This window comes from Ovis canadensis, chromosome 19, assembly GCF_042477335.2.
Source record: "Ovis canadensis isolate MfBH-ARS-UI-01 breed Bighorn chromosome 19, ARS-UI_OviCan_v2, whole genome shotgun sequence".
In the NCBI taxonomy this organism is placed as follows: domain Eukaryota; kingdom Metazoa; phylum Chordata; class Mammalia; order Artiodactyla; family Bovidae; genus Ovis; species Ovis canadensis.
The window spans coordinates 74219433-74238284 of record NC_091263.1 but is presented as its reverse complement, the minus strand read 5'-3'; the positions used below and the strand labels follow the sequence as shown (position 1 = coordinate 74238284).

Here is an 18852-nt window from a genome sequence, read left to right as displayed (position 1 = left end):
TCACTGCTGTTTCCGAATGGTAGGTGCCCTGATTCCTGCACAAACAGTAAGCCCCTCTGGTCTACACTCGGTGGAAATGCTGTTCCTTTCCTAGAAAACCATGCTGCAGGGACTTTTGAGACTCACCCCGCCAAACTGTCTTACCTTATAAACATAGGAAGTTCACTCATTCATTCAGCACACATGTTTGGATCTCTTGGTTTGTGCTGGACATGAAACTCTACCAGGGCGAGAGCTGAGGAAGCCAGGATAATATGAAGCTTGAGCTCTGCCCTGGAGAAGCTCACAGGTTGTGTCGCCAGCGTGAGATGCAAACTCTGGCCCAGAGTTATATAAAATCGCAAACTCTGGGAACCTGCTGGAAAGTCTACCAGATGCCATCTTATCTAGAGCCACTCAGAGGCAGAAACAAAATTCCAACCCTGGTGTCCCAGCTCTCGGCACAAAAGTCCCTTCCCAGCGACAGAGTCAAAAATAACCACGAAACCTCCTCCCCCGACCTTGCTCCGTGGACGGGCCTCCACCGCCTCTGAGCTGACTCACTCTGCCCACGGAGCACTTGCAAACTTGACCCAAGCAGAGACTTGGAAAGCGTGTTGTTGCTCTCTCATTGCCCTTGAAACACTGCCACCCTGATGCCCCAGGGGACGTGGGGAAGAACAGACCAAGAGCCTGCCAGGAGCAGACACTCGAGGCCAGCGGGCCCCAGCCGGCTGCCTGCCCTGCGGGGGAGCAGCTGACCAGAGGCACACAGAGACGCCCACGGGGCCCAGCACGGGCTGCCAACCAGAGGCCTCCTGACACGCTGCCCCTGCAGACACGCCAGGGGCAGCCCTCCCAACACAAGCCCAGCCCAGGCGCCAGCACCTCCACACACCCGAGCACGCCGTCGGGGCCCGGAAAGAAGACAGACGCCAAGCGCTGAGGCCGCTGCCGACGGGGCTGAGAACCGGTGGGCCTGGGCGCGCTGACCCCCAGGCCCCCTCCCTAAGGGTCCCGGTCCTCCAGCGGGTCAAGGGTCCCACCTCCAACATGGGCACAAAGGTTTTCACGTGACATTAATCGAAGCATCGAGTTTGCTAACTGCGTGTTATCTCAGAAAGAACTGCACCACCAGCGGCTTCCCCACGACTTTGTAAATCGAGCACCCGCAGAATGGATGCTTTCTCGGTGTCTGAAATCTCACAGCAATGGCTCTAACTGCTAAGTAATTAGCCCAGAGGCTGGGGAAAGCACACAGCCTGCGCCACGCGGAGGGAGGTCAAGACAGACGTCAGAAAAAAAAAAAAAAAAGACAGACGTCAGGGAGGTGCCTGTGACTGATGCTGGCAGGCAGGGTGGAGTGAGCACGGTGGAGGAGCCCACTGGGTGGGCAGTGGGGGAGCCCAAGATGACCCACACGCTCACATCTCGAAACTGAGGCAGGCACTGACCTCACAGACGCCCGGCGTCTGAAGCTAAGACCAGCCAGGGGAAAGGGGCCCCTGTTTAACCACGAGAAGAATGGCTCTCGGGTCCAGGGACAGCCTCCAGCCCCACCCCAACCGTGTGACTCAGGCGGGTTCTACCTCCAAGGCCTGCCATTTGGTCTACCATTGCCAAGGCCCGCCACTGTCCACGGCACCGCGCTGCTGTGTGGCCCCAAGACACCAGCCTCCCCTGAGGGACGTCTCGGCACGACGGATTGAACAGCATAAACATAGCGGAGCACCTAGAACGCCTAAAGGCCGTGCTTCCCAAGCAGGGCCCCTCATCTCTACTCCGGCCACGCGGACGGCCCGGGGCAAACCGCCCTGCTGAGACCAGGCCAGCCGGACCCGAGCCCCGGGCCCCTGCTCCAGGTCCTCCCCTCCTTCCTGTCTTTCCTCCTCCCCGCTCCACGTGGAGCCCTCCCAGCCCACATCCTCTGCTGCCCGTTTCTCGAGGCCTCCCGGGCTCCCTTGGGCCCCGCAGCACCCCCGGATCCTACGTCAGTCTCCTGCATCTTCCTGAGGTCGGGCTGCCCTTGTCCTCAGCCTCCCTGGTCTCCGCAGAGGCGCCCGCACACTTCGCACCACTGAAAAGAGGACCGCCCAGATGGAGACTCAGGGGCGGGCCTCGGGGGAAGCGTGGAGCAGGAGGCGCTCGGAGAGCTCGGCCCCCAGCAGGAGGTCTGTGGACGCCTCCTGGGAAAGCCGCCCCGGGGTCTAACCCACAGCAGGGAGGCACGGGGCCGAAGGATGCCAGCCCTGGGGATGCCCCTGCGGCCCGTGCCAGCCCCCGGGGGCGCGCTCACCCTCTGACGCCGTCTCCCCACTATAGGTGACGCAGCTGGCACTGAGCCTTGGGGTCCCAGACTGCCCCCACCCTGAGGGGCTGGGGAGCGGCGGCCCACCGTGCTTTCCCAGCAAGGGGGGACGTTCAGGTCCCGTGGCTCTCCGAGGTCCACAGAGCCCACCCCCTAAAGCCTCCACCACCCCCAGGAAGCCCCGACGCCTCTGAGGGTCCCCTCATGCGCAGCCCCGCCAGCCACATGCTCAGACACCTGGGTCCCTGGGGGGAGACACGGTTCTGAGCTGCCACCGAGGGCGGCCCGGATCTCAGGGCCAGGGACGTGCGTGTGCACCGGGGGCCCGAAAGCAGGGCTGAGAAGCACTCTCAGAGCTCGGAGACCCAGGCCCTCCTCCGGTCAGCTTTCCTCTGAGACCCGCTTTCCGGGGGCCGTGCCCACGAGCCCAGACCTGAGACCCTGAAGGGCGCAGGGGTCCCTTCGCTGTGTCCATGCTGCCCGCAGAGCCTTCTGAGGACTCTGCTCAAGGAAAGGAAGGCCCAGTTCCCCTTCACCCTGGCGTCCCCTGAGGATGCAGTTCCCGAACAAGCTCTCTTTCCTGCTGCCCTCCTGGCCACCCTCCTGCCCTCCTCCTTCCCTACGCTGACAAAGCGGCGGCTCCACGGTAAGAGCTCCTCTGAACCTTTTTGCAGAAGGTAAGGCAGCCAACCAGTCCATCCTAAAGGAAATCAGTCCTGAATATTCACTGGAAGGACTGATGTTGAAGCTGAAACTCCAGTCCTTTGGCCACCTGATGTGAAGAGCTGACTCACTGGCAAAGACCCTGATGCTGGGAAAGACTGAAGGCGGGAGAAGGGGGCCGCAGAGGATGAGACGGTCAGATGGCATCACCGACTCCATGGACATGAGTTTGAGCAAGCTCCAGGAGTTGGTGATGGACAGGGAGGCCTGGCGTGCTGCAGTCCATGGGGTCGCAAAGAGTCGGACAGGACTGAGCGATTGAACTGAACTGAATCCGCCTCCCCACCTCCACCCCAGCGAGCAGGCATGGGTGAAACGAAAGCGCCACCCCCAGTGGAAGACTTGGCTGACCCTAAATGTGGGACAAGGGTCACACTGTAATCTCAGCAGAGTCACATACGAAGGGCCGTTGGCAGGAGAAGCGCCGTTTCGTTGGCGCTCGGGGACAAAGTGCGCCTGGATGGGCATCTCTACCTAAAAGGTGCTGAGCAACGCACAACGGTGGACAATGGCCGCCTTTCAGGGAGCGGCTTATTTTGCAATTTTTTTTTTCCTCAACTCCGCTGAAAAACAAAGCCCGACTTGTATCCACAGAACATGCTTATAGCAAGTGGAAAAAATTATGCCTTAACGAAGCTGTTGGAAAAACCAACTGCGAGAATGCTGCAAGAACAGCAGTGTCCTCTCGCCATCAAAAGATCTCTGCTATTCGAAGAGTCTTAAAAAAAAAAGCCCAGAAGAGATGCCCTATTTAAACATCAGGCAGTTTGCTGCAACAAAGGCGGAGACACCAGGAGGAGGACCGGCGGCTCCATCCACGAGGAAGGAACTTTGGGAAATTCTTAAAATAGGCAAGAGAAAGCTGAGGTAGGACTGGAAGGCAGTGATGGGACTAAAAACCATGTCGCTGCCGTACAATACAGAGTAAGGACCACGGGCTCCGCGTTTAGGTGGAAATATCAGGAGCCCACTCAGAGAAGTCTAAGGCCCTTTCTGATTCTTGTGGTGGGGAGACAAAGGGAGACAGGATTCCTCTCTGGCCTTCAGGAAACTGACCGCCCCCCGCGTCGGTATCTCACGGGGGAGGTTTGCCGGCCGCCCCGCTGGTCCCTGCTTGCTTACTGGCTTCTCGGGGATGCTCCAGCAGGAGGTCCCACAGCCTGGTGGTCCACAGGTCCTCACCATCAGAGAGCAGCCCCGGCGTCTCTGGAGGAGAGTGAGCTGAAGGTGTGTTATGCAGGGGACCCCACGTTCCCCGTGCACCGGGGAGACCCCTGGGAACCCTCCATCACCACCTGGCAAGCTCCGACCCCAGCACCTCGAGGAGCTGACTCACCCCCTTCGCCGGCACCCTGCATCACGGCAAACACCTCCTGCCAGCTGAGCTCAAGCCACAAGCCCGACTGCGCGACTTTTGGGCCTGAAGGCGGTCCATGGCTGCCCACCCACCAAGGCGCAAACTCAAGCCCATAGCCTGCCCATAGCCAGCAGGACCCCAGGCCTGGCCTCTCCCCGTCTCCAGCTTCCCGTGGTTCCCGGCCCCGCACATCCTTCTCACCGGAGCAAGACCGCTCAAGGGTGCTGGCTGGAAGGGTGAACGGGAGCCTGCGCTCTGCTCACCAAACCTCCCAGCTGAGGGGCCGTGCCGGCCCCACGCAGCCCTTTTTCTAATTCGCACCACGCCTGGCAGCTGTCCCGTCTCTAGGTTAGTGTTGTAGAGTCGCTCAGTCCCGTCTGACTCTTTGCAACTCCATGGACTGCGGCCCGCCAGGCTCCTCTGTCCATGGGGCTCTCGAGGCAAAACTACTGGAGTGGGTTGCCATTCCCTTCTCCAGGGGATCTTCCCGACCCAGGGACGGAACCCAGGTCTCTGGCACCACAGGTGGATTCTTGACTACTGAACCACCAGGGAACCACCCTCCCCCTGGTCTCGAGGTACCTCCCCTTCGTATGGTAACCACTCCCTCTTCCTCAGATGCAGAGATCGTCACCACTGTCTCCCCACCCTGGTGCCAGCTCCCCGGCATCAGTAAACCAGTGACTCCTGACTGGCTTGTTGGGCGGGAGTATGACCACAGCTGAGTGGGAAGAGTGGATGCACCCAGAACTGGGCCCCTAGCGCCACTTTCGGGGACGAGTAAGGGGTGGAACCTAAGGGATGGGACACCCTTGACTGCACAGAGATCCAACCAGTCCATCCTAAGGGAAATCAGCCCTGCGTGTTCACTGGAAGGACAGATGCTGAAGCTGAAACCCCAGTACTTTGGCCACCTGATGCGAAGAGCTGACTCATTAGAAAAGACCCTGATGCTGGGAAAGATTGAAAGCAGGAGGAGAAGGGGACGACAGAGGATGAGATGGTTGGATGGGATCACCGACTTGATGAGTCTGAGTAAATGCCAGGAGTTGGTGATGGACAGGGAGGCCTGGCGCGCTGCAGTCCATGGGGTCAGACACGACTGAGCGACTGAAAACAAGGGGTGGGATTCGGTTGGCCCTGGAGACATGCCAACCAAAGGCAGCGATGCGTCACGCCTAGTCACACGGGTGGTAGGAGTTCAGGGCAGAGGGCCGCGAGGGACCGGGAGCAGCAGGGGCCCCAGGGAGGCAGAAACCCCCAGACACACAGAACCCCGGGGAGCACCGCCCAGAGCACGGTGCCCACACCCTACGCGGGGGGCACACAACCCGGAGAGCAAACCGGAGGCAGAGGGGAGGTCGGAGATGAGCTGACCCAGGGTAACGGGACTCAGAGGGCAGTGGGGTCCGGCCGGATGGCAGAGGCTCCGCACTCCATGCCTGCACCTGGCTGGCCGGGAGGAGCTCCGTCTCCAGAGCCCCAGGCGCCAGACCCAAGGGGCTGGTAGCTGATGGGAGGACGGTGCGAGGGCGGCAGGAAGGGAGGGTGCTCTCCAGCCTTTAAATATATCCCAGCTCCCGGCAAGAGCTGCTTCTTCTTCAGGTAAATCTGCATAGGTGGGAGGAAGTGTCCTGAGGCAGCTCTGGCCGCAACTCCCAAGGCAGACGCCGAGGGCCTCGTGGAGACGCGGTCAGCATGACCGAGGGCAGAGCAGGGCACGTCGGAGAGGGAGGAGGTAGAGGCCTCAGCTTGTGGACTCCAGGCCCACCAGCAGCGGCCAAGGCTCTGAGCCCACAGGGAGGCTCCAGAAAGGACGCCGTGCCACCCTCCTTCAGAGGAAGGCCACCCCGTCGAGAAGGCAGGAAGGCGAAAGGGGCCTCAGGGTCCTAGGCTGAGGGGCCCCTGCAGGGGACCCGGATCTGGAGCTGTTTCAAGGTGGGGGGGTCACCCGGGTGTCTGCACCAGGCCCCCGGCCAGTGGAGGAACGGCGCTCTTTGAAGCGGCCCCCGGGGACCCCAGCGGTCGCAACAATGAGCTGACAGGAAGAGAGCCTGCTTGGCTCCACGGTGTTGGGGCGGGGGCTCCCCAGAGACAGAGCGCGGGCTGGGCACGATGAAGCCCCTGCTCGGAGGGGAGACACAGGGCATCCAAGCCTTTATCCCACAAGGGTCTGCTTCAGACTGCCCAGTCAGGCCCAGGCAGACGGGTGTGAGGCGTCCACACTGGGCCCTGAACACCCCGAGGTCTGCAGCCATGCGATCACACGTCCCTACAGCCCTCCTCAGCTGGCAGAACCAAGGGAGGACTTCCTCGGAGCCAAGCCATCCGACCGGGCGCTGCAGCCGTCAGACCGCTGGGGCCCCGACGCTGCTGGCCTGTCAGCCGTCCTCGGGGGCCAGGACGGCTGAGTCACTTCAGGAGGTGATTCAAAGCTGCCCTTCAGGCGGGCTGAGTGGCAATCTAAAGCCGAAGGCGTGAAACACCATCCCAGGGCACGAGAGCCGTGGCGGAGCAGCTCACGGCCCGCCCCGGCCGGCTCCGTGACCCCGAGAACACCGTCAGGGAAACCCCGCCGCAGAGCCAGGGTTTCAAAAATCCCACAGTTCCCAGTCTCGACAAGGCAGCCAGTCCCCAGGGGCACAAGAAGATTTGGGGTTTCAGAACAGATCATATTTTGCCCTACTGCCAGCAAAGAATTAGGGAGAATAATGATCCTGTTGGCTTCCCAAGTGGCTCAGTGGTTAAGAAAGGAGACGCGGGTTTGATCCCTGGGTAGGGAAGACCCCCTGGAAGAGGAAATGGCCAGAGGGGTCCACGGGGACACTGCTGAGCACAGTCACAATGAAAGATCCTATCACTCCTTTCCGTAAGGAGTGACCTTCATCCTAACAAAAACACGCAAGAATTTATCAGGAAGACAGTCCTTGGACGGACGGCTTGTTGTGCTCACTGGAACCAGAGGAATGTGGACGAAATGCAGCTGGACCAGCTTCTGAAAGGGCTCACAAGGGCAGCACCTGCCTCGCGGGCTGATTGGAAGATAAACCTGAGATCACGTCTGAGAGACCAGTGCAGAGGCCAGAGCAGGCCCGACACCCACCTCACGGGAGCCCGTTCTGCTGCGACCTAAGGACGGTCAGTGTCCACCATCACCGCAAAGCTCTGCACCAGACAAGCACAAACCTGCCTTGGCGTGACCAAGAAGTGGGCTTTCAGCCTCGGGCTCAAGATGACTAAGACCCCTCTATCAGGCACCGTCTATAAGGCAGGGGCTTCTGAGGTCCCTAGGGCCTCCCTGGGACATTTGTAAAAACATTTGTAAAAAGGAGCTGAGAGAAGGGACATTTGGTGGTATTTTCCCCGAGGATAGGAGCACAGAAGACTCTGAGCTACCCCGGGGTAAGACCCTGGAGGGTGCTCCCTGGAGGGGCAGGCTGAGCCCAGCGGGCCGCTCCGCTCCGGAAGCAGCAGGCCTGTGGCCCACCCGCAGGAGGGCAGGGCGGTCAGTCTGACACAGCAGCTGAGCCCAGGCGCAGAGACGCGGCCCCACCAGCGGGCACAGACTCTGTCCTGAGGCCGCCCCCGCCCACCCCACTCAGTCTGGCCTGATCCCTCCGGGCCCCCAGGGTGCAGCAGCGTCTGTCACCGCCGGGCCTCCAGGACCTCCCGAGGGGTCAGGACTGGCGGGGATGGGTTTTAAAGGTCCTCCGACCCGGGGGGCCTGCCCCCCAAGGAAGCTCACGAACCTGCACCATCTGAGAGGGGGGAGACGAGCAGGCGGGTGGGGGGCCTCTCTGGCAAAGCCCGGAACCCCAGTGCGGCCCCCACCCACCCCATTCTCATTCCCAGCAGGAGATAAACACTGACCCCAAGAGATTTAAACACAACTGGCGGAGGTGGGGGGCGGGTGCCGAGGCTAACTGGAGCAAAAGCAAGGAAGTGGGCCCAAGGCCACTGGGGTGGAGACTGGGAGGCCAGCACAGCGCAAGGAAGGGCGGCCCCACCCCGTCGGAACCCTGAGGGCTCTCTGTCCCGCTGACCTCCAGTGAGGACAGCCTCCCCCTCCACGAAGGAAGCCCCCAAAGTCTGAGGCTCGCAGTTTCGCTGTCTTTGTGCACTCTGAGCTAATAAACGCGCCGTGCACCGCAGGGTGGTTAGAAGTTAAAGCCACAGTGGGCCGCTGTGAGCCAGAGGGAGCCTGCGGCCGCCTGCCGACCTCGCCCGCCCCATCAACACCCACCCGCGCCCCCTCCAGCGCTCTCCTCCGGAGAGCTTTAAGAAAGACAGCGCCAGACCTCAGGACTATTAACCGCCCACTGACAGCAGTTTATCCAGCTGCCCTGAAGCTGTGACTCTAAAGCAAGTCTTCACAGTTCACGTCTCTGCTTTCTTGTTGCTTTTCGCGTCTTGAATGTGAGCTACCTGGACTATACACACCTTGCTGAAGCCGGAGGAGGAATTTCAAACCTGTGCTTGGGTTGGGTAACAGTGAGGAGACAGAATCTTGCAACCCAGCCCACACCCCACACCGCACGTGGGCCTCCGGGGACCAGAGGCCTGTTGGAGCAGGTAACATGTCCGCGGAACAGGAGACGCTCACTGGTCGCCAGGCCAGCTGGCTACCCCAAATCGTTTCCTTCCCTGAACAACAGAGACAAGCAGGGTCTTCCCCGTTTCATGCGAGCGGAGGGAAGTGGCAGGAGACCAGCTGTCTCACTGTGTGTCGTCCCAACGCCTGTTTCTAACAGCAAGACATAATCCCTGACGGGAAATGTACCAAGCAACGGAGCTAGCAAGACATCAGGAGACAGGCAGACCCCCTCCCTTCTCCGACACACGAATCACACCCTCTGAGGCTCACAGTCAAACCGGACAGAGAACAAAAGTTACTATATAGACCCATCATTTTGATTTTATCTGATCAGGTGGTTTTCGGTCACTGTCGGGTTGGATTTTAAAGGCATGCCTGCACAACAGGAAATCAACTCCAGCACAAAAAATAAAGTCCTGTGAAAACCGCCATACGGTAGAACTCACATCCTACTTGTCATATTTGAAATAGAACTCCTGCTTCTTAATTTTAAAAAAGATGAAGCATAAGCCCTCAGCTCTGTTAGCCTGCTGGGCTCAGTGTTCAAACGGCATGAGAAGTAGGCCGTGGAGAAAGTGGCCTCACAGGAGCCGCATAGGAAGGGGGAGGGGGCAGGACCCCTGATGCCCCTGGGGGCCAACCTCAGCATCACTGTGGGTGGGGGGCGGACTGACCTGGGCGCGCCTGAGGGTTTCCAGTACCGGCAGAAGAGGTGCTGTCCGTCAGCGTTGACCAGGTGAGGGAGGTCCCGGTAGGGGACGTTCTGTGGGGTCAGCCTGGGGGAACGTTCCTCTGGCATTCTGAAAGGATCTTCAGGTGCTGGGAAGGAAGCAGGGAACGGCACAAGGTCAGAGAGACGCCAGAGCACACAGACAGCAGGAGGGAGACCTTGTTCAGAGTCACTAACGTTTTTTTAAAGCAGTTTGCTTTAAAAAAAAAAAAAACCCTTCCATTTCAAAAATTTTACAGACACATATATTTAATACTGAAAACCCCATTTGTTCTTAAGAAAAATGCTCACTTTATCTTTTAAGTGCCTCATTACAGCTTTCTCCCCCCCCCCCCCCATCTGTGTTTATTTTAAATCATTTCAGGAAACTTCATCTTAAGGACTATTTTAGCTGTAATCAAGTGGAGATGACAGTCAGCCCTGTGGGCATAAAGACCCAGCTGCAAAACACCCATCCCTGCGAAAACCCCCAAGGAAGTTTCACAGGGGCGCGGTCACGGGGTGGATGACGCTCCGGCTGATTCCTTCTGCCCGAAATTCTAAAGGTGCCGCCGCAAACCTGTCTGCATCACGTCCGTCCTCCTGCGGTCCGCCAGCACACAGCCCCGAGCGTCGGGGCCAGACCAGCCCGGGCAGCCCCCTCACCTAGGCGGGGGGCGCCCCCACGCTTCCCCAGCTCCCCAGGCAGCGCCCGCGCCGGCCCCCGCCTGGCTTTAGGAGCGCGGAGCCCAGGGCTGCCCCCCGCGAGCGGGCGGAGCCACGCAGCACCGGCCCCGCATCCCTCTTCCGAAACGAGCCCCCGCGGTGGGAGAAGGGCTCCCGGGGGGCGGCCAGGGCACCAGCTCCGCGCGGCCAGACCCCCACCCCCGGACACGCACGAGCGCGGGTCCCCCAGGAAAGTCAGCCAGGCTCCCCAAAAAAACTTTGCCGCCTGCCCGCGTCCGCCGGCGCCAGGAGCGCACCCCGCCGGCAGGGCTGCCTGCGGGGGACGGACACGCGGACGCGGAGTTGACGGCGGCGACAAGTTGGTTCGGGGCCGCCGCCAGGGAGCGGGGCGCACGCGCCGGGCACACGCAGACACGCGCGCGCTCGTGCACACGCGCACAGGGGCGCGGGAGCCCACGCCGAGCGCGGGGCCGCGGGGGCCGCGGGCCGCGGGGCGGCCGCCCCCGGGGGACAGGGACGGCTCGGGGCGGGGACTCGGGCAGTTACCGGGCCACGGGCGCCGAGTCCTCGTCTGCGGCCGGGACCGAGAGCTGCGCGCCGCCGCTCCGGAGACAGGGCGCGGCGTCCGCGCCGCCACTTATCCCGGCTCCCTCCCGGCGGGGGCGGCCGGGGCTGGGCCGCGGGAGGCGGCGCCGGGCCCACGTGTGCGGCCGGCCCGCCCGCCGCGCGCTCCTCCCCGCCGGCCGCGCCCCGGGGTGGCGCCCGGGGGACTGGCGCGCCCCGAACAGCCGCGCTGCGGGAGGACACGCCACACCCACGCGCGCACACACCTCGCGCGCACACCCGCCGCACAGACACGCATGCAGGGGCGACACAGGCGCCCGGGCGTCCCCCCTCCGGAATCACACACGTGGACACCGCGTACACACTCAGGACACGCAGATGGACACACAAACCCACGCAACACGCATAAAAAGGAACACAGAGAGACTCGGACACAGACACACACACCCCACACAGGCAGACACACATCAAAAGCTGGGGGGCGGTAGGGGGACTTCTGCACAATTTCCAGGAGGTGGGGGCCAGGCCAGAAAGGGCAGGCCTGGCCCCAGAGACCCTCCCTGGGGGACACACAAAGCCTCAGGGTCAGGCACAGGCCAGGGACGCTCTGAACACCCTTGGGTGCAGCTGTCCACGAGGCAGGTGGGGTGGGGGCAGCTGGACCAGAGCCTAGATCCCTCTGGGCCCAGCGCCAGCTCCGACGCTCGCCCCGGGAGCCTTGGTCTCTTCACCGGCCGCCCAGGACAGGACCTCTGCCCCAGGAAGGTCAGGTGTGCCCTGCTCACAGTGACCTCCCCCGCATCCTTCCCTCGGTCACAAACAAGCTGACACCACAGCAGTGCTGAAAAGAGCCACTGTCCTCCAGAGTCACACGGCCCGTGTGTGGGGAGGCCCCGGCTGCTTAGGGCCTACGAGCTAACTGAAACAACAGCTGGGGTGTGAGCCCTGCCTGGTGGCAGGCCGCAGGCCTCTGACGGAGGGGGCTGGCCAAGCAACAGGCCCCAGGCAAGGCCAGTTCTGGAGGCGGCCGAGTCCACGCAGGGAGCCAGGGGCTGGCACGTGGCTGGTACCTGGACTGGAATTCATCCCAGCCAGGCTGGGGCCCGAGGGACGTTTTGGGGGACCCCAAAGCACACCAAGCCCCCTTTAATGTGAAGTCAAGTGAAAGTCGCTCAGTTGTGTCCAACTCTGACCCCATGGACTGCAGCCCATCAGACTCCTCTGCCCATGGAATTCTCCAGGCCAGAATACTAGAGTGTGTAGCCTTTCCCTTCTCCAGGGGATTTCCCAACCCAGCGATCAAACCGGGTCTCCTGCATTGCAGGTGGATGCTTTCCCAGCCGAGCCACCAGGGCAGGCCAAGAATGGTGCAGTGGGTGGCCTGTCCTCTCTCCAGCAGGTCTTCCCGACCCAGGACTAAAGTGGGGTCTCCTGCGTCACAGGCGGATTCTTCACCAGCTGGGCTACCAGCATTTCAGGACTTTACATACACAGTGTGGAAGTCTGGGGAACAGTTGTTCACAGAACTCCAGTGGAAATGGGGGTTCCAAGCTTGGGGAGGGCTTCCCAGGCAGCTCCGTGGAAGAGTTCACCTTCCTGGGCTAGGAAGATCCCACATCTAAGCTGCTAAGCCCATGCGCTACAGCTACTGAGCCTGCGCCTGGAGCCTGGGAACCGAAACTTCTGAGCCTGGGCATCACAACTACTGAAGCCCATGTGCCCATGTGCCCGTGTACCCGTGTTGCCCTGCAACAAGAGAAGCCGCTTCAATGAGAAGCCCGCTCACCACGACAGAAGAAAGCCCACGCAGCAACCAGGGCCCGGGACAGTCAAAACTTAAGAAAGATAAAAATGCTCTGTTCTCCACTAGCTTCTCCTAGCTCGCTTACCAACAGAAACGAGGCCGTGGGGGTGGTCGGAGGGGGTGGGGCTCTGGGGGATGGGTGAGATTGCGCCGTTCTCTATCAGCTTTTTTAGTTAAACTTTTTACTCTGAGAAGGTTATAGACTCGTATTCAACTACATTAACATAGATTCGATTCAGAAATAATAAAGAGATGGTGCGCACCCTTTGTTCCAGCGAGAAAGTCTTGCAAAACTCTAGGGCAGCAGCGCAAGGGGGAAGTGGATGTTGACAAACCGCATAGCCTTCCATCCCCACAAAGGTCCCTGTGGTGACACCCTCTTCTCTCCTGTCCCGATTCCCTCCATAAGCCCTGGCAGGCACTTTACGACATTCTCCAGCTGTAACACTTTGTGATTTCAAGGAGTTTCAGCAGTTGAATCGCACAGCGTGTAACCTCTTAGGATTCACTTGTCTTTCAGCATTTCCAGGTTGCCGTGCAGGATCCGACGGGACGGACGTACCGCATTGTTCCTCATGAACGGCATCTGGGTTGCTTCAGTGTCTGGCTGCTAGGAATGAAGCTTCTGTAAATATTCACGCATGAATGTAAATCTTTCTTTCTGTGGGATAAATGGGAGTTACACTCCTGGGCCCTATGGAAGTTGCCTGTTGGGTTTTGTTAGCAATTGCTCTGAAATGTGTTTCGGAGCAGACATGGTTGTGCCATTTCTTATTCCCACCAGAAACACGCTAGAGATTCAGTCTCTCAGCACCCTCCGTCAGCATGCAGGGTCTCTCTATTTTTCGCTTCTGTTTTGCCAGTTAGATATGCAGTAGTATCTCATTATGGTTTTAATCTGCATCTGTCTGATGGCTCATGGTGGGCCTACCAGGTGGCTCAGTGGTGAGGAATCCACCCGCCGAAGCAGGAGACGCGGGTTCAATCCCTGGGTCGGGACGATCCCCTGGAGGAGGGCATGGCAACCCATCCCAGCGTTCTTGCCTGGAGAATCCCGTGGACAGAGGAGTCTGACGGGCTACAGTCCACAGGGTCACAAAGAGTCAGATGTGAATTAGTCACTAAACGATAATAACGAATGACTCACATTGCTGATTACCTTTCATAGACTTAGTTGCCATCTATATATCCAGTTTATTGAAATGCTCCTCCATGGCTTTTGGCCGTTTTCTAATTGGACTTTTTGTTTTTACTGTTGAGTCCTGAGAGTTCTTTATATATTTTAGACACTAATCCTTTGTTGGATATGTGATCTGCAAATATTTTCACTTGTGGCTTGCCTTTTCAACCGTTAACATGGTCTTTTACAAAGTGAAAGTTTTCATGTTTATAAAATACAGTTCCTAAGTGTTTTATTTATGGGATGTGCTTTTGCAGTCAAGCCTAAAAGTGCTTTGCCAAGTGCCACACCTGACGGCTTTCTCCTGCGTTTCCCTTTCTGTTTCCCATCTCAGCCTCTCATCTAGGCTGGCCTAACTGTTGTATAAGGTGTGAGATTAAGACCAGTGTTTTCGTTCTTTTTTCTGTTGTCCAACTGCTCCAGCACAATCCGCAGAATAGGCTGCCTCCCCAACAAGCCTTGAATTGCTTTGCGTCCTTTGCCAAACCCATTAGATCTATTTCTGAATTCTCTATTCTGGCCCATGGGTCTGCGTCTATTTCTTTATCAGCACCTCCCAGTCATCAATATTGTATCTATTGATTCCTTAAGTCTTCAAATGGATTCCTCCCACCTTAGGCTTATTTATAATTTCTTAAGCTAAAGAAAAGTTCCTTTACCTTCCGATGTACGTTCTTGAACAATCTTGTCCATGCCTGTAAAAAAATCTTGGCAGGACTTTGGTAGGAACTCTGTTAAACATGCATGCCAGCTTCCTGAGGGTTGGTACTTCTGCGTTGCTGATTCTTTCAATCCAGGAACGTGGACTGCCCCTCCATTTCCGCAGGCCTTTCGCCTCGCTCAGTGCGGTATGGCTCTTAGTATATGAGTTTGTACATGTTTTGTCAAATTTACACCTTTTTTCAAATAATTGTAGATGTAGTGAAGTTACAGTTAAATGTATTTTAAATTTTGGTTTCTGTGGGTTCACTTCCAGTGATTGGAAATGCAACTGATTTTTGGATGTTGATTCTGCATCCTTTGGCCTTGCTGGGCTCGCTCATTAGATTCAGGAGGTGTTTGTTGTTTGTTTGTAGCTTTCTTGGGATTTTCCATGTAGACTGTCTTCACATTTTAAGTGAGTTTCTTACAAGCAACAGAGTTGAGTCATTTCAAAATCAGTCTTTCTGGAAACTTCCCTGCTTGTTGTTGTTCACTTGCTCAGTCGTGTCCGACTCTGCGACCCCATGGATGGCAGCACGCCAGGCCTCCCTGTCCCCCCATGCTGGCGTCTGCTCAAACTCACGTCCATTGAGTCAGCAATGCCATCCAACCATCTCATCCTCTGTCGTCCCCTTCTTCTCCTGCCCTCAATCTTTCCCAGCATCACGGTCTTTTCAAACGAGTCGGCTCTTTGTATTAGGTGGCCAAAGTACTGGAGCTTCATCATCAGCCCCCCAAATGAATATTCAGGGTTGATATCCTTTAGGACCGACTGGTTGGATCTCCTTGCAGACCAAGGGACTCTCGAGGATCTTCTCCAACACCACAGTTTGAAAGAATTAATTCTTCAGGGCTCAGCTTCCTTTATGATCCAACTCTCATACCTGTACATGACTACAGGGAAACTAAAGCTTTGCCTAGACGGACCTTTGTCAGCAAAGTAATGTCTCTGCTTTTTAATACGCTGTCTAGGTTGGTCATAACTTTTCTTCCAAGGAGCAAGCGTCTTTTAATTTCATGGCTGCAGTCACCATCTGCAGTGATTTTTGGAGCCCAGGAAAATGAAGCCTGTCACCGTCTCATTGGTGGTCCCATGGCAAGGTTCTGCCCTTCCAATGCAGCTGGTGCCGGTTCTAACCCCGGTCGGGGAATTAAAATCCCAAATGCCACGTGGCCGACAACAACAACAACGAAAAGGCTGCTAATCTCTGTTTCCTAATCGGCATGTTTAGAACGTTCACTGTGAGGACTGTTAACTCGTTTTCCGTTATCGCTGTTTTTCATTTCGTTGTCTTTTTTCATGCCCTCCTGTGGGTTACTGGAACAGGATCTTTTTACAGTTCTATTTTTACTTGTCTATACTGTGTTTGAGTGTCTCCGTATAAACTTTCAGCGGCTGCTCCAAGACTGGATATACATGTATACACACACACATAGACGTACACACTCGCACACAGAGATCAAGGCTGATGTCATTTACCAGTTTCAGTGAAATATAAAAACCTAGTATCTTCTTATATCCATTCACTCTCCCCCATTTATACTACAATTGTCAAATATTTCCTCTACGTACATTGAGAACCACATCGGATTGTTATAATTTTTGCTTTGCTCGTCAGATGGAATTTAGAAAACTCAAGAGGAAAAGTAAAGCCTACTTTATTTCCTCACATTCTTGCTCACCATAGTCTTTATTCCTTCCTGGTAGTCCAAGGATCATTTTTTTCTAAATCATTTTGTTTCTGTTTAGAGAACTCCCTTTAGCCATTCTTTGAGGATAGGTTTTCTGGGGAAAAAAAAATTCGATTAACATCCCTTCATTTGAAACTGTCTTGATTCTCCTTCGCTCCCGAAGGGTGTGTTTGCTGGAAGTCAGGTTCTGGTTCACAGTTCTTTTCTTTCAGCGCTTGAAAGCGGTTGTCCACCCTCCTCTGTCCTCGTGGAATGGGGAGATACCCACTGTCCTGCGGGCTGTTTCTCTTACACACAGCACCTCGCTTCCCTCTCGCTGCTGGCAGGCCTCTTGCCGTTAGTTCTTAGGGTTTGGTGAGCGCGGGCCCTAGCCTGGGTCTCTGCGGGCGCGTAGCGTCTGGACTTTGCTCGGCCGCTTGGATGTGCTCCTTTCGTCTCCTGGCGAGTCCGGTGCATTTCAGCCTCGATTCTCTTCAGCCCCCGTCTTCTCTCCTCTCTCTCTGGGACTCCGATGACGCGACTCTTGCTGCGGTTTAGGCACTCAGTCGTGTCCGACTCTTTGCGACCCCATGGGCTGTAGCCCGCCAGGCTCCTCTGTCTGTGGGATTCTCCAGGCAGGAACGCTGGAGCGGGCTGCCACAGGGGATCTTCCCGACCCAGGGACTGAGCCAGCAGCTCCTGCCTTAGCAGGTGGATTCCCCACCCCCGAGCCACCTGGAAGCCCGATGGATGTCAGGCTTCTCATTACAGTTCCGTGGGTCCCAGAGCAGCTCCAGACACTGCTTGCTCTTTTCCCGTCTGTTTTCTCTCTTGTTGTCCAGAAGGGACAGTTCCTAGTGTCCGTCTCCCGCTTCACTGAATCTTCCCCCCTGTCACCTCCGTGCTGCCTTGGAACCCATCTCTTGGGCTTTTGATTTCCTGTGATACAAGCATCTGCCCCTTCGCCAGCCCCTCTGCCACGCCTGCCTCCAGAAGAGCCAGTCCTAAGGTTTCTGGTCCGTTTTTCCGGATTGGAGCAGAAAGAAGGAAGGGCAGGTCTTGAGGCTGAGGTGACCATTCCAGCCACTTCGAGTTCTCTGGGACGTCCAGGAAGCGACCTGACGGGCAGCAGCAGGTGCAGAATGAGCCTCAGACGGCGGGAAGCAACTGCGTACGCGAGATGGAGCATATCGTCCAGGAAACGTGGGCCAGAGGGAAACGTGATGCGGTGGGGGGACCGTTTGCAAAGCTGATGGAGACAGAGGAGGCCCTGGGTCATCTCAGGGAATCCAAAGGTGCTGCGAGAGGAAAGGACCAACAGAGTCCAACACCACCGTCCAGGGGGCAGCCAAGAGGCCTGGGGTGTGGCCAACAGACCCGGCAACAGGAGGTCACGCGCGGCCCTGGAGGGAGCCCAGGTCGCGGGTAATCGGGGCAGGAGGCAGCCTGAGCTGAGCCAGGAGGTGAGCGGGGCACGGGAGAGGTGGCAGGCGGACAAAAGCGGCGGGACGTTTTCAGTGAACCAGAGGCGGCGCAGCGGGGGCGAAGTCAGCGGACCGCGGGCCTGCCAGCCTGGACTCGGAGCTCAGGGTGCTGACCTCAGCGACACGACTCGGGGCAGGCGGGTCCTGGGGGCTGAATGGAGCAAACAGGGAAGGCCAAGGACTCAGAGCGGCACCTTCCGCTCTTATATCTCTGCTATCTCGCCATTTCTAAGCTGAGGCATACAAGGTCACGTGTGAGAAACGCCAACATGGGCGTCCCCGGCGGCTCAGGGATAAAGAGCCTGCCTGCCGGTGCAGGAGACCCGGGTTCAGTCCCTGATCCGGAAGATCTCACACGCTGGGGAACAACGGAGCCCGTCCGCCGCCGCCTCTGAGCCTGTGCTCCCTGGAAAGAGAAGCCCCCACAAGGAGAGGCCGTGCCGCCACAGCCAGAGCAAAGCCCGCACGGCCACGAAGGCCCATGCCGCCCAAAATGCCAAATACAGCTATCTATAAAACGCTGATGAGAATCGCCGCGCTGTCAGGGCAGGGCACGCCTCCTTCCCACTGCTGCCCCAGAGGTAACGGCCCTGCAGGCTCCTGTGTGACCTTCCAGACACACCCCTGAGGGCTGAGGAGGGCGGAAGAGCCCGGAAACACCTGCCGGAGGAAGGGAGGAAGGGAGGGAGTAGGCAGGGGCCTGAGAGTAACTGAATTTCTAGGGGCTCCTTAAAGAGGCAGGACCAACCGCGGGCGCGGCTGCCCAGCACACAGCCCAGGAAGCTTGTCCTCGGTGGGCGTGAGGGTTTGTGGCAGCAACAGCCCGGGGGAGGCCGCTCGGCGCCCCCGCCACCTGCACTGAGACTGCCCTGCTCCCCTGCCCTGGATCGGCCGGCCCCACCAGCCGCCCTGCCCCATAGAATGCGCTGGAAATAGCGCTGCGCCCGCTCCCAGGGGCCAGGCGCCCTGCCCCTCTCGCTTCCCGCTGCTGTGTCGACCAGCTCGGGCAGCTCCAGGAGGGAGAGTCTCAGAGCAGGGAGGGCGAGGCGCTTGGAGGAGGCTGCCAGCTCACCGGCAGCTGTGCCCGGCT

At 58.2% G+C, this 18852-nt stretch overlaps 1 protein-coding gene across 4 annotated transcripts in view; it reads right to left on the bottom strand.

Annotated features, from left to right (window-relative positions):
• The window catches only part of MGLL (monoglyceride lipase), a 111456-nt gene that overhangs the window by 76143 nt on the left and 16461 nt on the right, over positions 1–18852 (bottom strand). Inside the window, exons 1-2 of one of the 4 annotated variants that reach the window (XM_069562181.1) lie at positions 10904–11095; positions 9636–9780 (exon numbers count right to left, since the gene is read on the bottom strand). In XM_069562181.1, the coding sequence (XP_069418282.1) occupies positions 9636–9760 (125 nt within the window). In that variant the 5' untranslated portion in view covers positions 9761–9780; positions 10904–11095. Of the gene's footprint in view, positions 1–3059; positions 6670–9635; positions 9781–10250; positions 10763–10903; positions 11096–18852 lie in introns of those variants that run through there. The other 3 variants (XM_069562180.1, XM_069562182.1, XM_069562179.1) reach the window with 3 other exon arrangements.